This window comes from Cydia splendana, chromosome 19 (genome assembly GCF_910591565.1).
Source record: "Cydia splendana chromosome 19, ilCydSple1.2, whole genome shotgun sequence".
NCBI classification, from domain to species: domain Eukaryota; kingdom Metazoa; phylum Arthropoda; class Insecta; order Lepidoptera; family Tortricidae; genus Cydia; species Cydia splendana.
The window spans coordinates 11,676,560-11,690,281 of NC_085978.1; the positions used below are offsets into that span (position 1 = coordinate 11,676,560).

General features: G+C 40.7%; 2 protein-coding genes and 1 long non-coding RNA gene across 3 annotated transcripts in view; all 3 read right to left on the reverse strand.

Annotated features, from left to right (window-relative positions):
* Positions 1-13,722, reverse strand: part of LOC134800122 (uncharacterized) — a 285,699-nt gene that overhangs the window by 254,170 nt on the left and 17,807 nt on the right. The gene's annotated exons all lie outside the window — the stretch shown is intronic.
* On the reverse strand, positions 4,683-8,864 carry LOC134800011 (MOG interacting and ectopic P-granules protein 1-like). Its single transcript, XM_063772449.1, has 2 exons — positions 8,601-8,864; positions 4,683-8,079 (listed from the first exon to the last, which is right to left on the reverse strand). The coding sequence occupies exons 1-2, from the start codon at positions 8,620-8,622 to the stop codon at positions 5,450-5,452; spliced, it is 2,652 nt and encodes an 883-aa protein (XP_063628519.1). The 5' UTR covers positions 8,623-8,864; the 3' UTR covers positions 4,683-5,449.
* On the reverse strand, positions 10,083-13,392 carry LOC134800012 (protein unc-45 homolog B). Its single transcript, XM_063772450.1, has one exon. The coding sequence runs from the start codon at positions 13,225-13,227 to the stop codon at positions 10,387-10,389; it is 2,841 nt and encodes a 946-aa protein (XP_063628520.1). The 5' UTR covers positions 13,228-13,392; the 3' UTR covers positions 10,083-10,386.

Sequence of the window (13,722 nt, forward strand, 5' to 3'; positions counted from 1 at the left end):
ATTGAGCATAAGTATTAGACATAAGGCGTAAGCAGGTACTCGAATAACATAAACCAAGAGTAGATTATACATGGTTCCTACACTAGGCAGTGCCTGTCCTGTAGGTAGCCGACACAGTTAAGAGTATTCAAACGACAAGTAGCGCGATAGTTAACACAATCAGACATAGATTATTGTAGGTCATAATTACAGTAGTAGAATATCTTGTTCGAAATAAAATCTTTTTAATTATTTTTTTTAAGTACAAGGTAACTATAAATACAATCAGCGTATGTGCAATTTTTAAGAATCACAGCTAGCTAATTGTGTTCTTCGTGTTAAATAGTATCAATTCGTTGTGGCTAGTAAAAATGATTGTATCACGAGGATCTCAAAATTCCCTATGCAATTTTTTAGGTTATGTTGGTTTAGTTTACTAAGTAGGTAGTGTAGATATGGTGTAGATTTCAAGAGGGAATTGAAAAAGTTTAAAGTAAACACGCCTAAATAAACATGCAGAAGCATTTATGGATCCGATCGATACTATTTACAGAGCTGTTTGACTTCCTAATCTTATCTACTAGGTGTTGCATTGCAAAAACGCTTATCGAAAGCATTTAAATTCATAGTTATCGAAAACATTAAAAATACGACTTATCTCTCATCGTCAAAATTCTCTCAAAATTGAAATAGGGTTAGCACGTGCCGAATTAACGTACACGTGGTTTGTAATTGATGTATTACAATTAAGATTAAGCGAATATAAATAAATAAATACCTGGTAAACGTTACTACTTCTTAGAATTCCTTAATTATTTTCTTTAAGCGCAATATATTAAAATTAATAAAATAATGTACATCTCACCTGTGCAAACTCGATACGCCAGCCAAGGAAGAATATAATGAAATGAATGATTGATTCAATTGATTGACATGAAAAGAATGGAAATAATGAAAGCATTATGTCAAAACCATAGATCTAGTACTCGGCTTAGACTCTCGCGCGAGCCACGAGACGAGCCGCGAGCCGCGCCACGAGACGCGAGTGTGAACGGTAGGCTCGTGACTCGTCTCGCGGCTCGGCTCGCGCTCGCGTGGAGGAGCGGTTTTTTGGGCACTAGTCAAAGGGGCTCACGCGGGACGCGCGCTTGCGTTCACACTCGCGTTCGACTTGTCATTCGATTATAAACCTTATGCCGTGCCGTTAGTGTTTAAAATATATTAGCTCGACGAGCTTACGCGCCATGAGACGAGCCTCGAGCCGAGCCACGAGGCGAGAGTGTAATCATTAGCTCGACGGGCTCATGCGCTCAAGGCATCGACCTAGTATTACATAGATGAGCTATACGCGTGCCTCCGTGAGGGACAAAACATAAGCAAAGCGACAATATTAAAAACACGTTTTCACATTCCTGACAGCATACCAAAAACAATCTACGTAATTCGGTCGGGTTATTTGTTGCCCACCATTTAACCATACTAAATTTTTGGTGGGGAACAAACAAAAAGTGAGACTGTGACAAGGACAAGCAATAATACCGCTTTCTCTGCTACTCCTACTGAAATTTCCATAAGTGCATCTCGTTCGGTCGTTTGGCCCCTCCCCCGTGTCATCTCTATGTTATTGTTCCTCTATGGCTCAAGGCCACTCGAGGCGAGCCACGAGACGCGCCGCGAGACGAGCCGCGAGCCGAGAGTCTAAGCCGGCTATGAGATGTTTCTATAGATGTGCTTTATGCGTGCGCCCGTGAGAATATACGCAATGGGATAAAATTAAAAACACGTTTTAAAATCCCTGATTGCATACTAAAAACAACCTACGTAATTTAGTCGGATTATTTGTTACCATACTATAGACGGTCAAGGGTCAAGCAAATCTTGTCAGTAGAAAAAGGCGAGAAATTCAAATTTTCTATGAGACGATATCCCTCCGCGCCTACATTTTTCAAATTGTCCGCCTTTGTCTACTGACAAGATCTGGTTGACCAACTATACATTTACGGTGGGGAATAAAAAAAACTGAAACTGTGACAATTGCAAACAATAATATCGCTTTCTCTGCTACTCCTACTGAAAGTTCCATAAGTGCATCTCTTTCGGTCATCTGGCTCCTCCCCTATTTCATCTCTATAATTATTGTACCTCTATGGTCAAAACTGAACAAATGACTGAAATGACCGAAGTTAAGCAATGAAGTAAGAGTGAGTGAACGGAATGGCGAAACTTAAGTAGCTAACACACTATCGCACCGCACCAAGGTAATTGTGGGACGCAGCCATAAGTAAGAGGGAGAAAGAGATATCGCTGTCTCCCTCTTACTTATGGGTGCGTCCCACAATGACCTTGGTGCGGTGCGATAGTGTGTTAGCTACTTTACATTTGCGGGATTTTTTAAATAATAGAAATCCATGCTTAGCGAACAAAACGCAACTGTTCGTAAACGTAGTGATTATATTCTCTTTGCTGTTCGTGTATTCGTTGTCTCATGAAAGTGTTTCTGAAAAACTGGACATTACTGCAACCTTACGACCTTACACTTATACACTCTTGAAAATATCCATTCAAGGCCTCACATTCGCGAATGAATATCTAGCCTCCTCCACACTCGTGCGCGAATCGCGGCGCGAAGCCGCGAACGCGAGCGTGGAGTCGATTTTCGCAGACAGCGAAATCGACTCCACACTCGCGTTCGCGGCTTCGCCCGTGATTCGCGCGCATAGTCTGGAGGGGGCTTTTGACCGCCCTTTACTTACACGCGTCAGGGTGGTATTCCATTCCGTCTGTCCAACCAATGTGTACTGCTTCTCACATTTTAATTAATGAGAGAGTGAGACGCAGTGACATTGTACAAAGAAATTGGACTGGTGGAATACCACGCGTGCTTCACACATTGTGTCAAGCTAAATGTAAAAGGTCCCACTTTGTCTATTCTAATAGTAGTAACACACTATCGCACCGCACCAAGGTCTTTGTGCGACGCACCCATAAGTAAGAGCGAGAAAGCGATATCTCTATGTACATAGTGTGTTACGGCCTTAAGTTTCCGAGTTAAGGCCAGTCCAGATGGGAACAATGTTTTGCCAATCAGATTAAATTGGATCAAATCAGGTGGTGCGGACTTCGAGCAACACCGGCTTCCGACACATCGGAAGGTGCGGACGCAAACGCCAATTTGGCCACTTTGACTAATTTAAGATTTATGGTCGACTGGTCGTACCGAAAATCAAATTTTGATCGACACTAATAGGTACAATTGTATCAGTTTCGGTCAAAATTTGATACAATTGTACCTAATTACCTATCAGTTTCGATCAAAATTTGATTTTCGGTATTGTCTATATAGCGGAATCACTGCAGTTAAGTAGAGGGGCTATACGACGCGGTACAATTAACCATGCATAGGTACATAGTTAATACATGCTAGCTGCTCCGGCTTGCTGATACTTAATATTATATTAATAATAAGATGCGTATCGATACTACTCTTAATAAATTTTCTTAAGGATGGAATTTTCTTAACATCCAGAAGCGCTACTTACAACGACAAGGTTCTAAAGAATCTAATGTAATCTTAGTTCGACAGCAACTTGTAAATACGCAGTAAAAGTAAACATATTGCATTTCTCATTACATAAATTTCATGTAAGAGAAAAAAGGTTTAAGCAATATTTTAGGTAGGTGAGGTATTGTATTCCCAAAACACCACAACGTGATTTTCAACTGTCTTGATTTGTTTATTGGTGTTTTTGGAATCACTTCGTAATAACGTAATAAGAAGGAAACGTTTTAAATGCCTCAACGCCTAGTAACTTGTAGAATGTCCTGACGTATCATTTTGAAATGTATTAGAACATTAATTATAACAACTCTTTCTCCATGTATAAATATGAATAGCGCCTTACTTCTGCCATAGGTCCATATTTGCGACGCATTGCTATTAAAATAAAGCAGGCGTCTCAAGGCGATGAAACTTTTACCTTTACGTAGGTAATTCAGACTGCACTGCTGGTCAATTCTAACTATATTTTAATTTAGGTAAATGTTATATTACGTGGTCAAAACCCTAAATAGCGATACGTGAATCGTGCAGGCCGAATCGTTCTCGTTGGTATACTTTTGTTTTTAGATTTCAACTGATATGGAATACCTACGACTCCACCTAAATACCCATTTTGAAATATACTAAGTAGCTACGAGCGGACTCGTTATGTAACACCTACGACCCAAATGTGTAGATACAAGTACCTATGTATATAACGTAAATACAAGTTGCTATAAGTTACGTCGCAAGCTACCTTTGCATTTTAAAACGTCGTATGTGATAAGGGATCTTCCATGGAGTTACTACCTTTTGGAGTTTGGACGTTAGGTACAGGCGTCCAGTGGCGCCCCCTGTCGGGCCGACTCGGCTCCCAGGCATGATAATAATAATACCTCCCCCCCTGGCTGCCACGACTCGGCGTCTTGCCGAAGCCGCCATCTCATCGAGCTCTCCATGATACGCGCCATTTGAAGGCGCGCCATGTGCATTTTTCGCGCGCTATCCCCTAGCAACCAGTGGAGGTCAACCTCCTTACAATGTTGTACTTAAGGTTGAACTATGACTATGGGCGTTAGTATGCGAATAGGAATCCTTTTAGGTCTTTTAGGATTTTCTTACTATATTAATAATTGTAATGTAAATGAATTAAAATATACTCAAATACAATGGTATTTTTATTAAATAAAAAAAATACATTATTTTCAGTTCTATAAGTACATTAACAATTTAGTAAACTTTTACCAAATCAACACTCCAGTCCAGTCTGTTAATCTGAGATCAGAAATAAATAAGAAAATCCAATGTGTATTGTGAGTCTGTGTCTAACTCGATTTGTAATTTTGAAAGAGACAGGATTTGTGTTGAAATATTATTGTACTTAATCTAAGATTACACTCTACCTTAACTAATATATAATAACGATTCATGATTATATTGTACATACATAGTGGAACATACTTAAAATAAATATTTTACAATAGATCCAATGCCAAATTGAACCATGGTCACATTAAATTAAACTAGGCTTACAATAGTCGTTTTAACAGCAATTCCATAAATAAATAGGATCACTTTCTGAGGCACACGCAAAGGTGCATTCACACGCTTACCCGACTACTAAATCACTGTATACAGGCAGATCTGTTATCCCACTGCGCCCACAGGGCCACAATGAGTCACAAGTATTGGAAACAAGAAGCTATTTTACATAGTCACAAAATATATACCTTCTACTATGTAATAATTGTATCCTTGTATTATACACTGAATTTACAGATTATATTGGGAGAGGCTTTTCAAAATAGCATTCACACTTCATAAACTAAATTGTCACTATTGGACGCGTCAGAGTGCAGATGCAGAGGTTTAGGTCTATGTACACAATACTGCTGAGTTGGTAAAAGAGAGGCAGGTACGCCGGTCCGCCCGCTATTTCCCCTTGGCGGTGATGGTGACGCTCGACTTGGCCGGCTGCGGGATGATCGTTATCTCGTCACTGATCTTCAGTGGCTTCAGGAGAGGGTCAGAGTTGGCTGCCGGCGGGGGCGCTTTGCTCTTGTCCATGACGCGCTTGGCGACCACACTGTGAGCCGAATACACGTGGTTTTCAAACTGCTTGTACATCCCGAATGTAGCAGTGCAGACTGTGCACTTGTAAGATAGGTGGGCAGGTTTGAGCGCCATGTTGTGGTCGCGGGCCACATGGCTGAGCAGTTTCCACTGGTACACGCGCCCGCAGACGGGACAGCGGCCCGCGTCCTTGCCCTTGTTGGCGGCCTCCTGCATCGAGCTGGTCACCAGCCCGTGCGAGCCCAGCAAGTGCCGCTCCAGACCCTGATCCGTGAAGAACCTGAATTGACACTTCTGGCAGTTCAGAGGAGGTCGGTTATAAATCATCTTAGGATGGATTTTCACTTTGTGAATCCATTGCATGTGGTTCCTTAGCTGCTCCAAGTCTTTGATGTAGCCATCGCAAATCTCACAGATTACGAAAGTGGCCTTCGAGTTGGGGGCGGCCGAGGACGAGGGCTGCGGCGCGCGAGGAAGTGGGGTGATGGATATTTTGGGGGTGGAGTTATTGACCTGGTTGTTTCCGATGGGATAGTTGGAGATGGTGGCGATGGTGGAGGGTTGGTTGTGCATGATCATCACGCCGCCGCGAATGAGGGGGGCGCCGGGCAGCGGGGCGCCGCGCGCGCCTGCCAGCGGCGGGCGGCCGCGTGGTCGGCCCAGTGTTGGCATTTGTGCTAGCCCTGGACCACCCAATAGTGGTGGTCTGCCCATGATGCTGTTCCCGGCCTGCACTCTATTTACGTTCGTCGGGTAAGCGGACCCTACGTTGTTCCGCGCTCGCAGCTTGGGTATTTTCGCAGGAGGCTCCCATTCTAATGGGGGTCCGAGGTTGAACTCTGGCTTGAATTTCTTGGCGCAGGCAATGAGATGCCGCGCGAGCTTGGTCTTGCTGTTGTCCTCGAAGTGGCAGTTGGCGCACTGCTGGTAGGCGGGTGCGCGTTCCAGCCGCCCACGTATATTATGCTCGGCCTCCATATGGAACAAAATGTCGTGAGGACTGCGAATCTCAAACGCGCAAGTGTTGCACTTGTAAATATTGTTCTTCATGTGAGGTGCTTCCATGTGGTGTGACATAACAAGCATAGATTCTGTCTTAAAACTACAAAATTCACATCTAATCTGTTTAAGTGCAAAGGGAGCATTAGTTTTCTTACTAAATTCTAGATTTTGAGTGAGTGAGGTGATAGCAGATTCTGTAGCTTTTGTACTTCGTCCAGACTTTTTCTCTTTGTAAAGTTTACGATTCTGTTGCTTCAAGAGGTCAGTTTGTACATACTCTTGGACTAGGTTAAGTCCAATGTTGATGAAGAACTGACCTAGAGTGCAATCAAAGTAGCTGTCTTTTTTACCAGAGAGTCCTTTTGCTGTTAATCCCATTGCATCATTAACTTCGGCTATGGGATCATCTTTATTTTTAATGACTATGGTGTCATCATCACTCATTTCTGAGTCAGATGACTCACCATCCCATGAGTCATCATCATCTTCACGTTTTCGTTTCTGTTTCTTTTCTTTCTTTTCCTTTGGAGGTTCTTCTTCAGCACTCTTGGATTCCTGACTTTCCTCTTCGGAAACTTCTTCACCCCGCTCTATTCTTTCTTGCCTCTCCTTTTCTTTTCTTTCCTTTTCTGCTTCTTTTTTCTTTGCTTTCTCCTGTTCCTCTTTGAGTTTGATCTCTTCTAGCTCTTTACCAAGCTTGTCTACAAATTCTCTAAATGGTTGAATTGATGGTTTTTCATATACATATGGTACAATGAATGAAGGGGCCTCCACTACAAACATGTCATCTGTTAGGGAAGGCAGTATGTTAGGTTGCGGTGTGGGAGTAGTGTTTTGAGTGGATGGGGTATTTATCGTACTACTGCTTTTGCAGCTAACTGGGGTGATTGTAGTTCCTCGAGCCGCAATACTTTGGCACAAGTTCTGGGCATCCATGGCCGAGGTGGAGGGAGGCTTTGTTTGAGCAGGTGCTGCACCTTTTCCAGACAAGATGGAATTAGTATCAATGATAACAACTGTTGGCTCTTTTTGTTCTGCATCATTTGGTCTGTTTTGTTTAGCGGCCAGTTCAACCAGACTTTTTGTGTCACTGATCACTATAGGTTTAGTTTTGTTCTGTGCTTGATTGAGAGGATCCTCAATGGAAACTTCTTCAATATCAGATTCATCATCACCATTTTCAATCTTTGTTTCATTCTCTTTTTCTTCCATAGCTTTGTTACTATCCTGGGAATCACTTGAGCTGTCATTTGAGTCCGTACTTGAATTGGATGACTCATCATCTTCATTTTCCCCGTTGTCTTCATTGGTGACCATGCAGTCGTCATCATCATCACTGGTGATTTCATGAACTTCTGGGCTGGGGCAAACTCCATTCTGCTCCTGGGGTTCATTTTCATTATCTTCATTTTCATTCTCAGAATCACTGCTGTCTTCTTTTGGGTGGCTTCCTTGTGAAGTATCATCATCACCTTCTGTGCGGTCATCTGTAGAAAAGGAAAATTGTGGTTAGGATAGGTTTTATAATAATATACATGAATTCATTTTAACAATTATTATACAAGTAAAAACATTGATTTGCATATAATTAAAATCAGCTGTTTCATAGTAACCTGATTAGAGTTATTCAATTAAGCATTTTTAACAAGTATTTTAACATTTAAGTAGGTCATATCACGAACTTGACCGTCTTGACGAGAGGTCGCCGTGCGACGACTTAAAAAAAAAGCAAAACCGCTCGAAAGTACGTAAGAAATCGAAACATAACCATTAAACTTTAGCACCCTTAACCTACAATTGTTCGCATCCCTAGGGCCATGAAGTAAATCAGATTGGAAGAAAAATATTATATTTAACAAATAGCGTCACCAAATCATGTGGTGCGGGCACCGCCATATGGGGTTCCATGGCATTTCTTCCCAATTATTATTTTTACTATTCAGGAGCAAATAATGAAAAATCATACAAAAATAACTTTTAGGAATATGTAAACACATTTAATTATTACCTGTAGCAGTAGATATCGACATAATCTTACGATTTTATCACCGAAAACCAAAAAAATAGCACAATAGCACAGTAGCGGAAACCAAACCAAATCAAGCTGTCATTTTAAGAGGTTTTTAAACAAGACGCGTTCTCTGCGTTCCGAATACAACTAACGGCTTTTTAACTTGATCAAGTTTGCATGGACTAATAAACAAAATAAGGTAATCAATTACATTAAAAATACTATTTCACGTAATCTGTTACTATGTTCGATTTGCAATTATTCCGTTACACAAATATCCTAGCCTTCCAAATATCACCGACCACATCGTCCATATAAAAGACCTTCTGTTAAAAAAAAATGAGCTTAGGAATTGGAGAATGGAGAGGAATATGAGAGAGGTGGAGGGGGAAAGACGCGGTATTCGGGTAGCGCGCACAGTAAAAAAAGCGCTAAAGTTTGAAAATTTATTCATATGGAAGTAATTTGGATTCCTTTATCTTTTATCCTAATTACTCTCATATACGTATGCCAAAAAAGGGTAACATGGGTAGTAAATTACGTTTAGTTGATCAAATACTTTTCACCTTAAAACAATATATGAACAATAACAGACTTCAGCACTGCACCCAAGTTGCGTGTTTAAACTTCTAAAGCTCAATACTCATCTAATCAATTCTATTCATGAATTTATTATATCGATCATTATCATGTTATATTTACATATCTGGATGGAATAGTGAATAAAATAGTTATTCGTAGGTATCCATAGTAATAATGATATAAAAGCAATAATTTCATACAGTTAACTTTCGTATTTCGTTACTTTAGATTCTGGAAAAGAGAGAGTTATAATTGGCGTGGGTAATTTATTCCTATTTTTTAGTTATTAATCGCCGGCTTGAAGTAGTTGCGTATGAATAGGTAATTACCTAATAAATAAATAATAGTACATTACGATACAAGTGCGAGAAGTAGGAAATTCCCAACGAGTGGCGATAAATTGAAACACGACCGAAGGGAGTGTTTTAAATCGACACGAGTTGCGAATTACCTTTTCGCACGTGTATTGTACAATGTTTTACAGTACATATAGCCCTTTAAATTTTTGACTTGAGGCACGTCGTGTCCTTAATCCCGCCCTAGGGCGGTAAAGTAGCACCATATATAGGTACTGTATTAGTTATTTACGATACAAGTGCAGAAAAGAGGAACTCGTGTCGATTTAAAACACTCCCTTCGGTCGTGTTTTAATTTATCGCCACTCGTTTCGTATTACCTATTCGCACGTGTATCGTAAAACGTTTTACAGTACATATGGCCCTTTAAACTTTTGACATAGCACGAAAAGTGCTATGCGGGACAGGGGACTAGTGCGGGAAAATAGGACCATATGTACTGTAAAAAATATTAATGAGTCAGAATGAGGGACCTATTCCTATTATAATTTATAAAATGCTATTATGGCATGAAGGTCAGTAAAGTAGTAAAACACTGTAGTAATATAAATAGTACAAATTTTATTTACCTAATAATCATAATTCCTTACAACAATTAATCTCTTCCTTATTTAATTTAGTTGGGATGACACATATCCGATACAAATATTAAGTACATAAACAATTCTATGTATGTAACTATTTTCAAGGCAGATATTGGAATAGTACTTCATTCATAATAAATCTAACGGCAAAATATTAACTCCTTCGAATTTATTATGTGCAATTATGCATTCTAGACATTGCTCTGATTTAATTTTCAGGTTTTGTAATTTCAATATCAATTCACATAATACTGTTATAATTTAATTTTTTTGTTCATCCTCAGGCTCCTCCTCATCTATTTCCTCTACAGGCGGCTGTTTTCCAAAGTTTTCGTCAGGCTTCCTTATAACACCCAGCTTTTCTGCAGCATCCAAGCACTTCTGAGCATACTCCTTAATCCTAGTTTGTTCTGGATTCTCTATTTTAGTCAAGGCCATCAAGATTTCCATTACTTCCGTTTCAAAAATCCTAGCAGCAATGTCACGGTCCCCATTTATAATATTCAGAACTATGTAGGTGCCTCTGTACTGAATCTCAGGGATAGGATTGGCCAGTAAGCACTTTAGTGTGTCCAACCAGGGTCCTACATCCAAAAGCTTCCTACAGCAGACCTTGCTCACTGAAGTAAGAATACACAATGCTCCAGCGGCAGCCATAACTGTGTCTTGATCTTCCTCTTGACACAAGATGTAGAGATATTTCGTTTTATCATTATTTCCTTCATAGGATTTGAGGACATCTTCAGACTGGAGTAAATTACAGATGCACTGTGTGGCTGCCCTTATTAGCATTGCGTGATCTTCATACAAATAGTGTTCAATTTTAGCCAGGCCTCCCTCCTTCAATATCCTGTTCCTGGTGGTTTCATTCATTCCTGCCAAGTTGCAAAGGGCCATCAGAGCCTCAAAGTTCTCTAAAGCACTGCAATCTGGATGAAGTAGAGCTACCAAGGGTCTGATAACTTCCAGATTCCTCTGTCCAGGGAAAGCTACTTCTGGATTGATGGTGATCCCAATTCTTGCTAAAGCCTGAGAAGCCTGTTTCTTCCCTTTGTCAGTGCCTTCCAAAGCCATTGGTATCAACACTTTAGCTCCTCCCTGCTGGACTACAATGCCTCTCAATTCTTGCAGGTTGCAGATAGCATTAAATACTCTTGATATCAGTTCTCTAGAGTTATGACTTTCTGTTTTGGCAAGAGCTACTAAGCCAGATGTCACCCCAGCTTTGGCTAAGATTGTTAATCTTTTGTTTACAAAGTCTTGGTCATCTAATTCATGTTGCTCTGGTACATGATGTTTGGCAAACTTTGCTAACTCTAACATTTCAGGGAGGACCTCCTGTTTGTCATAAGCATTACATAAGTTGACTAGGGTAGTGACTACACCATACAGGCATGACTGGTCTCCAGTTTTGGCCAATTCAATCAGAGATTGTAGGGCAGGTTTGTCTTCCACTAACTTTTCCTTCACATCTGCATCAAGAGTAAGATAAGACAGGCCTTCTGCAGCCCATTTCCTCATGTCCTTGTCTTTTGCAGGATTGACTAGGAATCTTCTGCAAGCCTCTGCTAACTTCTTAGTTGAACCTTCAGCAAATGGCCGGATAGACGCATCATCTCCACCAAAACTGCCAATTTTGCAGAGTCCCACCAAGGCTCTGACGCGCACAGAATCATCCTTGCTCTGGTATAGTTTCTTAAGTATGTCTACTCCTTTGTCAATGATGGCTCTAGCTTTATCTTTCTTGGAAGCAGCAGCAATCAGACATTCACATGACACTTTTTGCTGGAGAGGGTCTTCAGTTTGGGCCATGACCAAAATCATTTCCATGATGCCTTCCTTTGAAATAATGTAATTGCCAACATCAAGAGGCCCTCTGAGCAGTGATGTGATAGCTACTGTCACTCTCACTTTTGACTCTAGGTCAGGTGCAAGCAGTTTGTCCCTGACAAACTCATCAACATGGCTATTGAACTTTTCTCTTGCTTGGTCATAGTACATGTTCTCATATATCCTTGCTAAGCAGGCAGCGGCAATGGTTCTTGAGGAATTAGTGATGTTCATGGCTGATTCATATTTGAACTCTTCGAGTTCACTGCACACTTCTAATAGTCGCTCCAAGCCTTTAATTTCAACAAATCTTTCAGCCCAGTTAATTGCTGTGTAGTGACAGTTTCTCATAATCAGCTCCATGATGGCATCTCTCGCTTCACCAGTAATGACTCTGTTAGTGATGGAGTATGTCAAGCAGCTGAGTAGCGTGTCAATTTCACTCTTATATTCTTCACACAATTTGGTATCTGGCTTGCTGTCCTTCTTAGTGTCCATGCCGGTGAATGTGTTCAGAATCACTTGTAAACAATACTGTGCTGCACTCACCCGCTCCTCCACATTACTGTCAATTATCTCTAAGATCCATGGAATGCCCACAATTTTGATAATGTTTTTTGTTCTCTCAACATTGCCCTGGCAGAGTTGACTGATAACACGGATAGCATTTGTATAGATGTCTTGGTTCTTCTCAACCTTTAATAGCTGTTGTATTTTCTGAACCACTCCATTGTTGAACATAATGTTAGCACCTGAGTTTTCTTTTGCCAACACAACCAAATTAGCCATAGCTTTCTCACGTTTTTCTTTATCTTCTGCTATATCAAACACCAGTTTGAACATCTGTTCAACTTTGTTGCCGGTCTGCGCGGCCTGGCGCGCGCGCTCCTGCACTATGGCATGCAGCCGCGCCAGGACGGGCTGAATCGCCTTGTTTGTCGGTTCCACCGTAAACACCGCTTTCGCATCTCTGTATGCCTCCTCAAACTTCTCTAAACTTTCTAGCGCCTGCGCCCGTCGAAACAAAGCCTTCGGATCTTCTGGCACGATGCGTAGAGCCTCATCGCAGTCCTTCACTACCTTATCATACTCCTTCGTCTTGAGATAAGCGGCCGCACGATTTTTAAGGTAAGTCGCGTGGTCCCGGCTGTCTTTCTCGGATAAATCAACCGCCTTGCTGTAGTATCCGATAGCTTCTTCGTAGTTTTCGGTTTTGTAGGACTCGTTGCCCTTATTCTTGTAAGTTTCAGCTTCTTCGCTGTGTACACCCATTGTTACGTTTCACTGTAATGACTGCGGTACGCTGCGCCAGCTCGCTTTTAAAGTTTGATTAAGGAATATTCTGGTAAACTCTCGAACATTGCAAATGCACTACTAAAATAGAAATTTATTTTTATTCTCCTCCATATATGTAAAGTAGGCTGAAGTACGACGGTATGTATTGGTATGTATTACAACTAAGGAACGTTCTGGAACTTCATACGAACTTGTTTTTAATCGTCAAATATCCAATTACTTTTTACTTAGTAAATAATGTTGTTTTGGTAAACAATTTAAAGATTAAATATAATTATTGTCAATACTGAACACATTTTGTGTGTATTTTAATTTTTAAAACCTGTTCCTGCCATGGTTTACATAAACATTTGTACAAAATATTGCAAAGATAGTATTTGAACGCATTCCAATGACTTCTGTCAAAACATGGTCAAAACTGTCAATTTAGGGATACCACAAGTAATAGAAAACGTTAACTATAATTTTATT

Excerpts from the sequence above, each read along its gene's own strand:
- LOC134800011 (XM_063772449.1), bottom strand. The coding sequence starts at position 8,622 with ATGTCGATATCTACTGCTACAG. Across the intron at positions 8,080-8,600 it reads GTCGATATCTACTGCTACAG|ATGACCGCACAGAAGGTGAT; the intron begins GTAATAATTAAA and ends CCTTTTCTACAG.
- LOC134800012 (XM_063772450.1), bottom strand. The coding sequence starts at position 13,227 with ATGGGTGTACACAGCGAAGAAGCTGAAACTTACAAGAATAAGGGCAAC.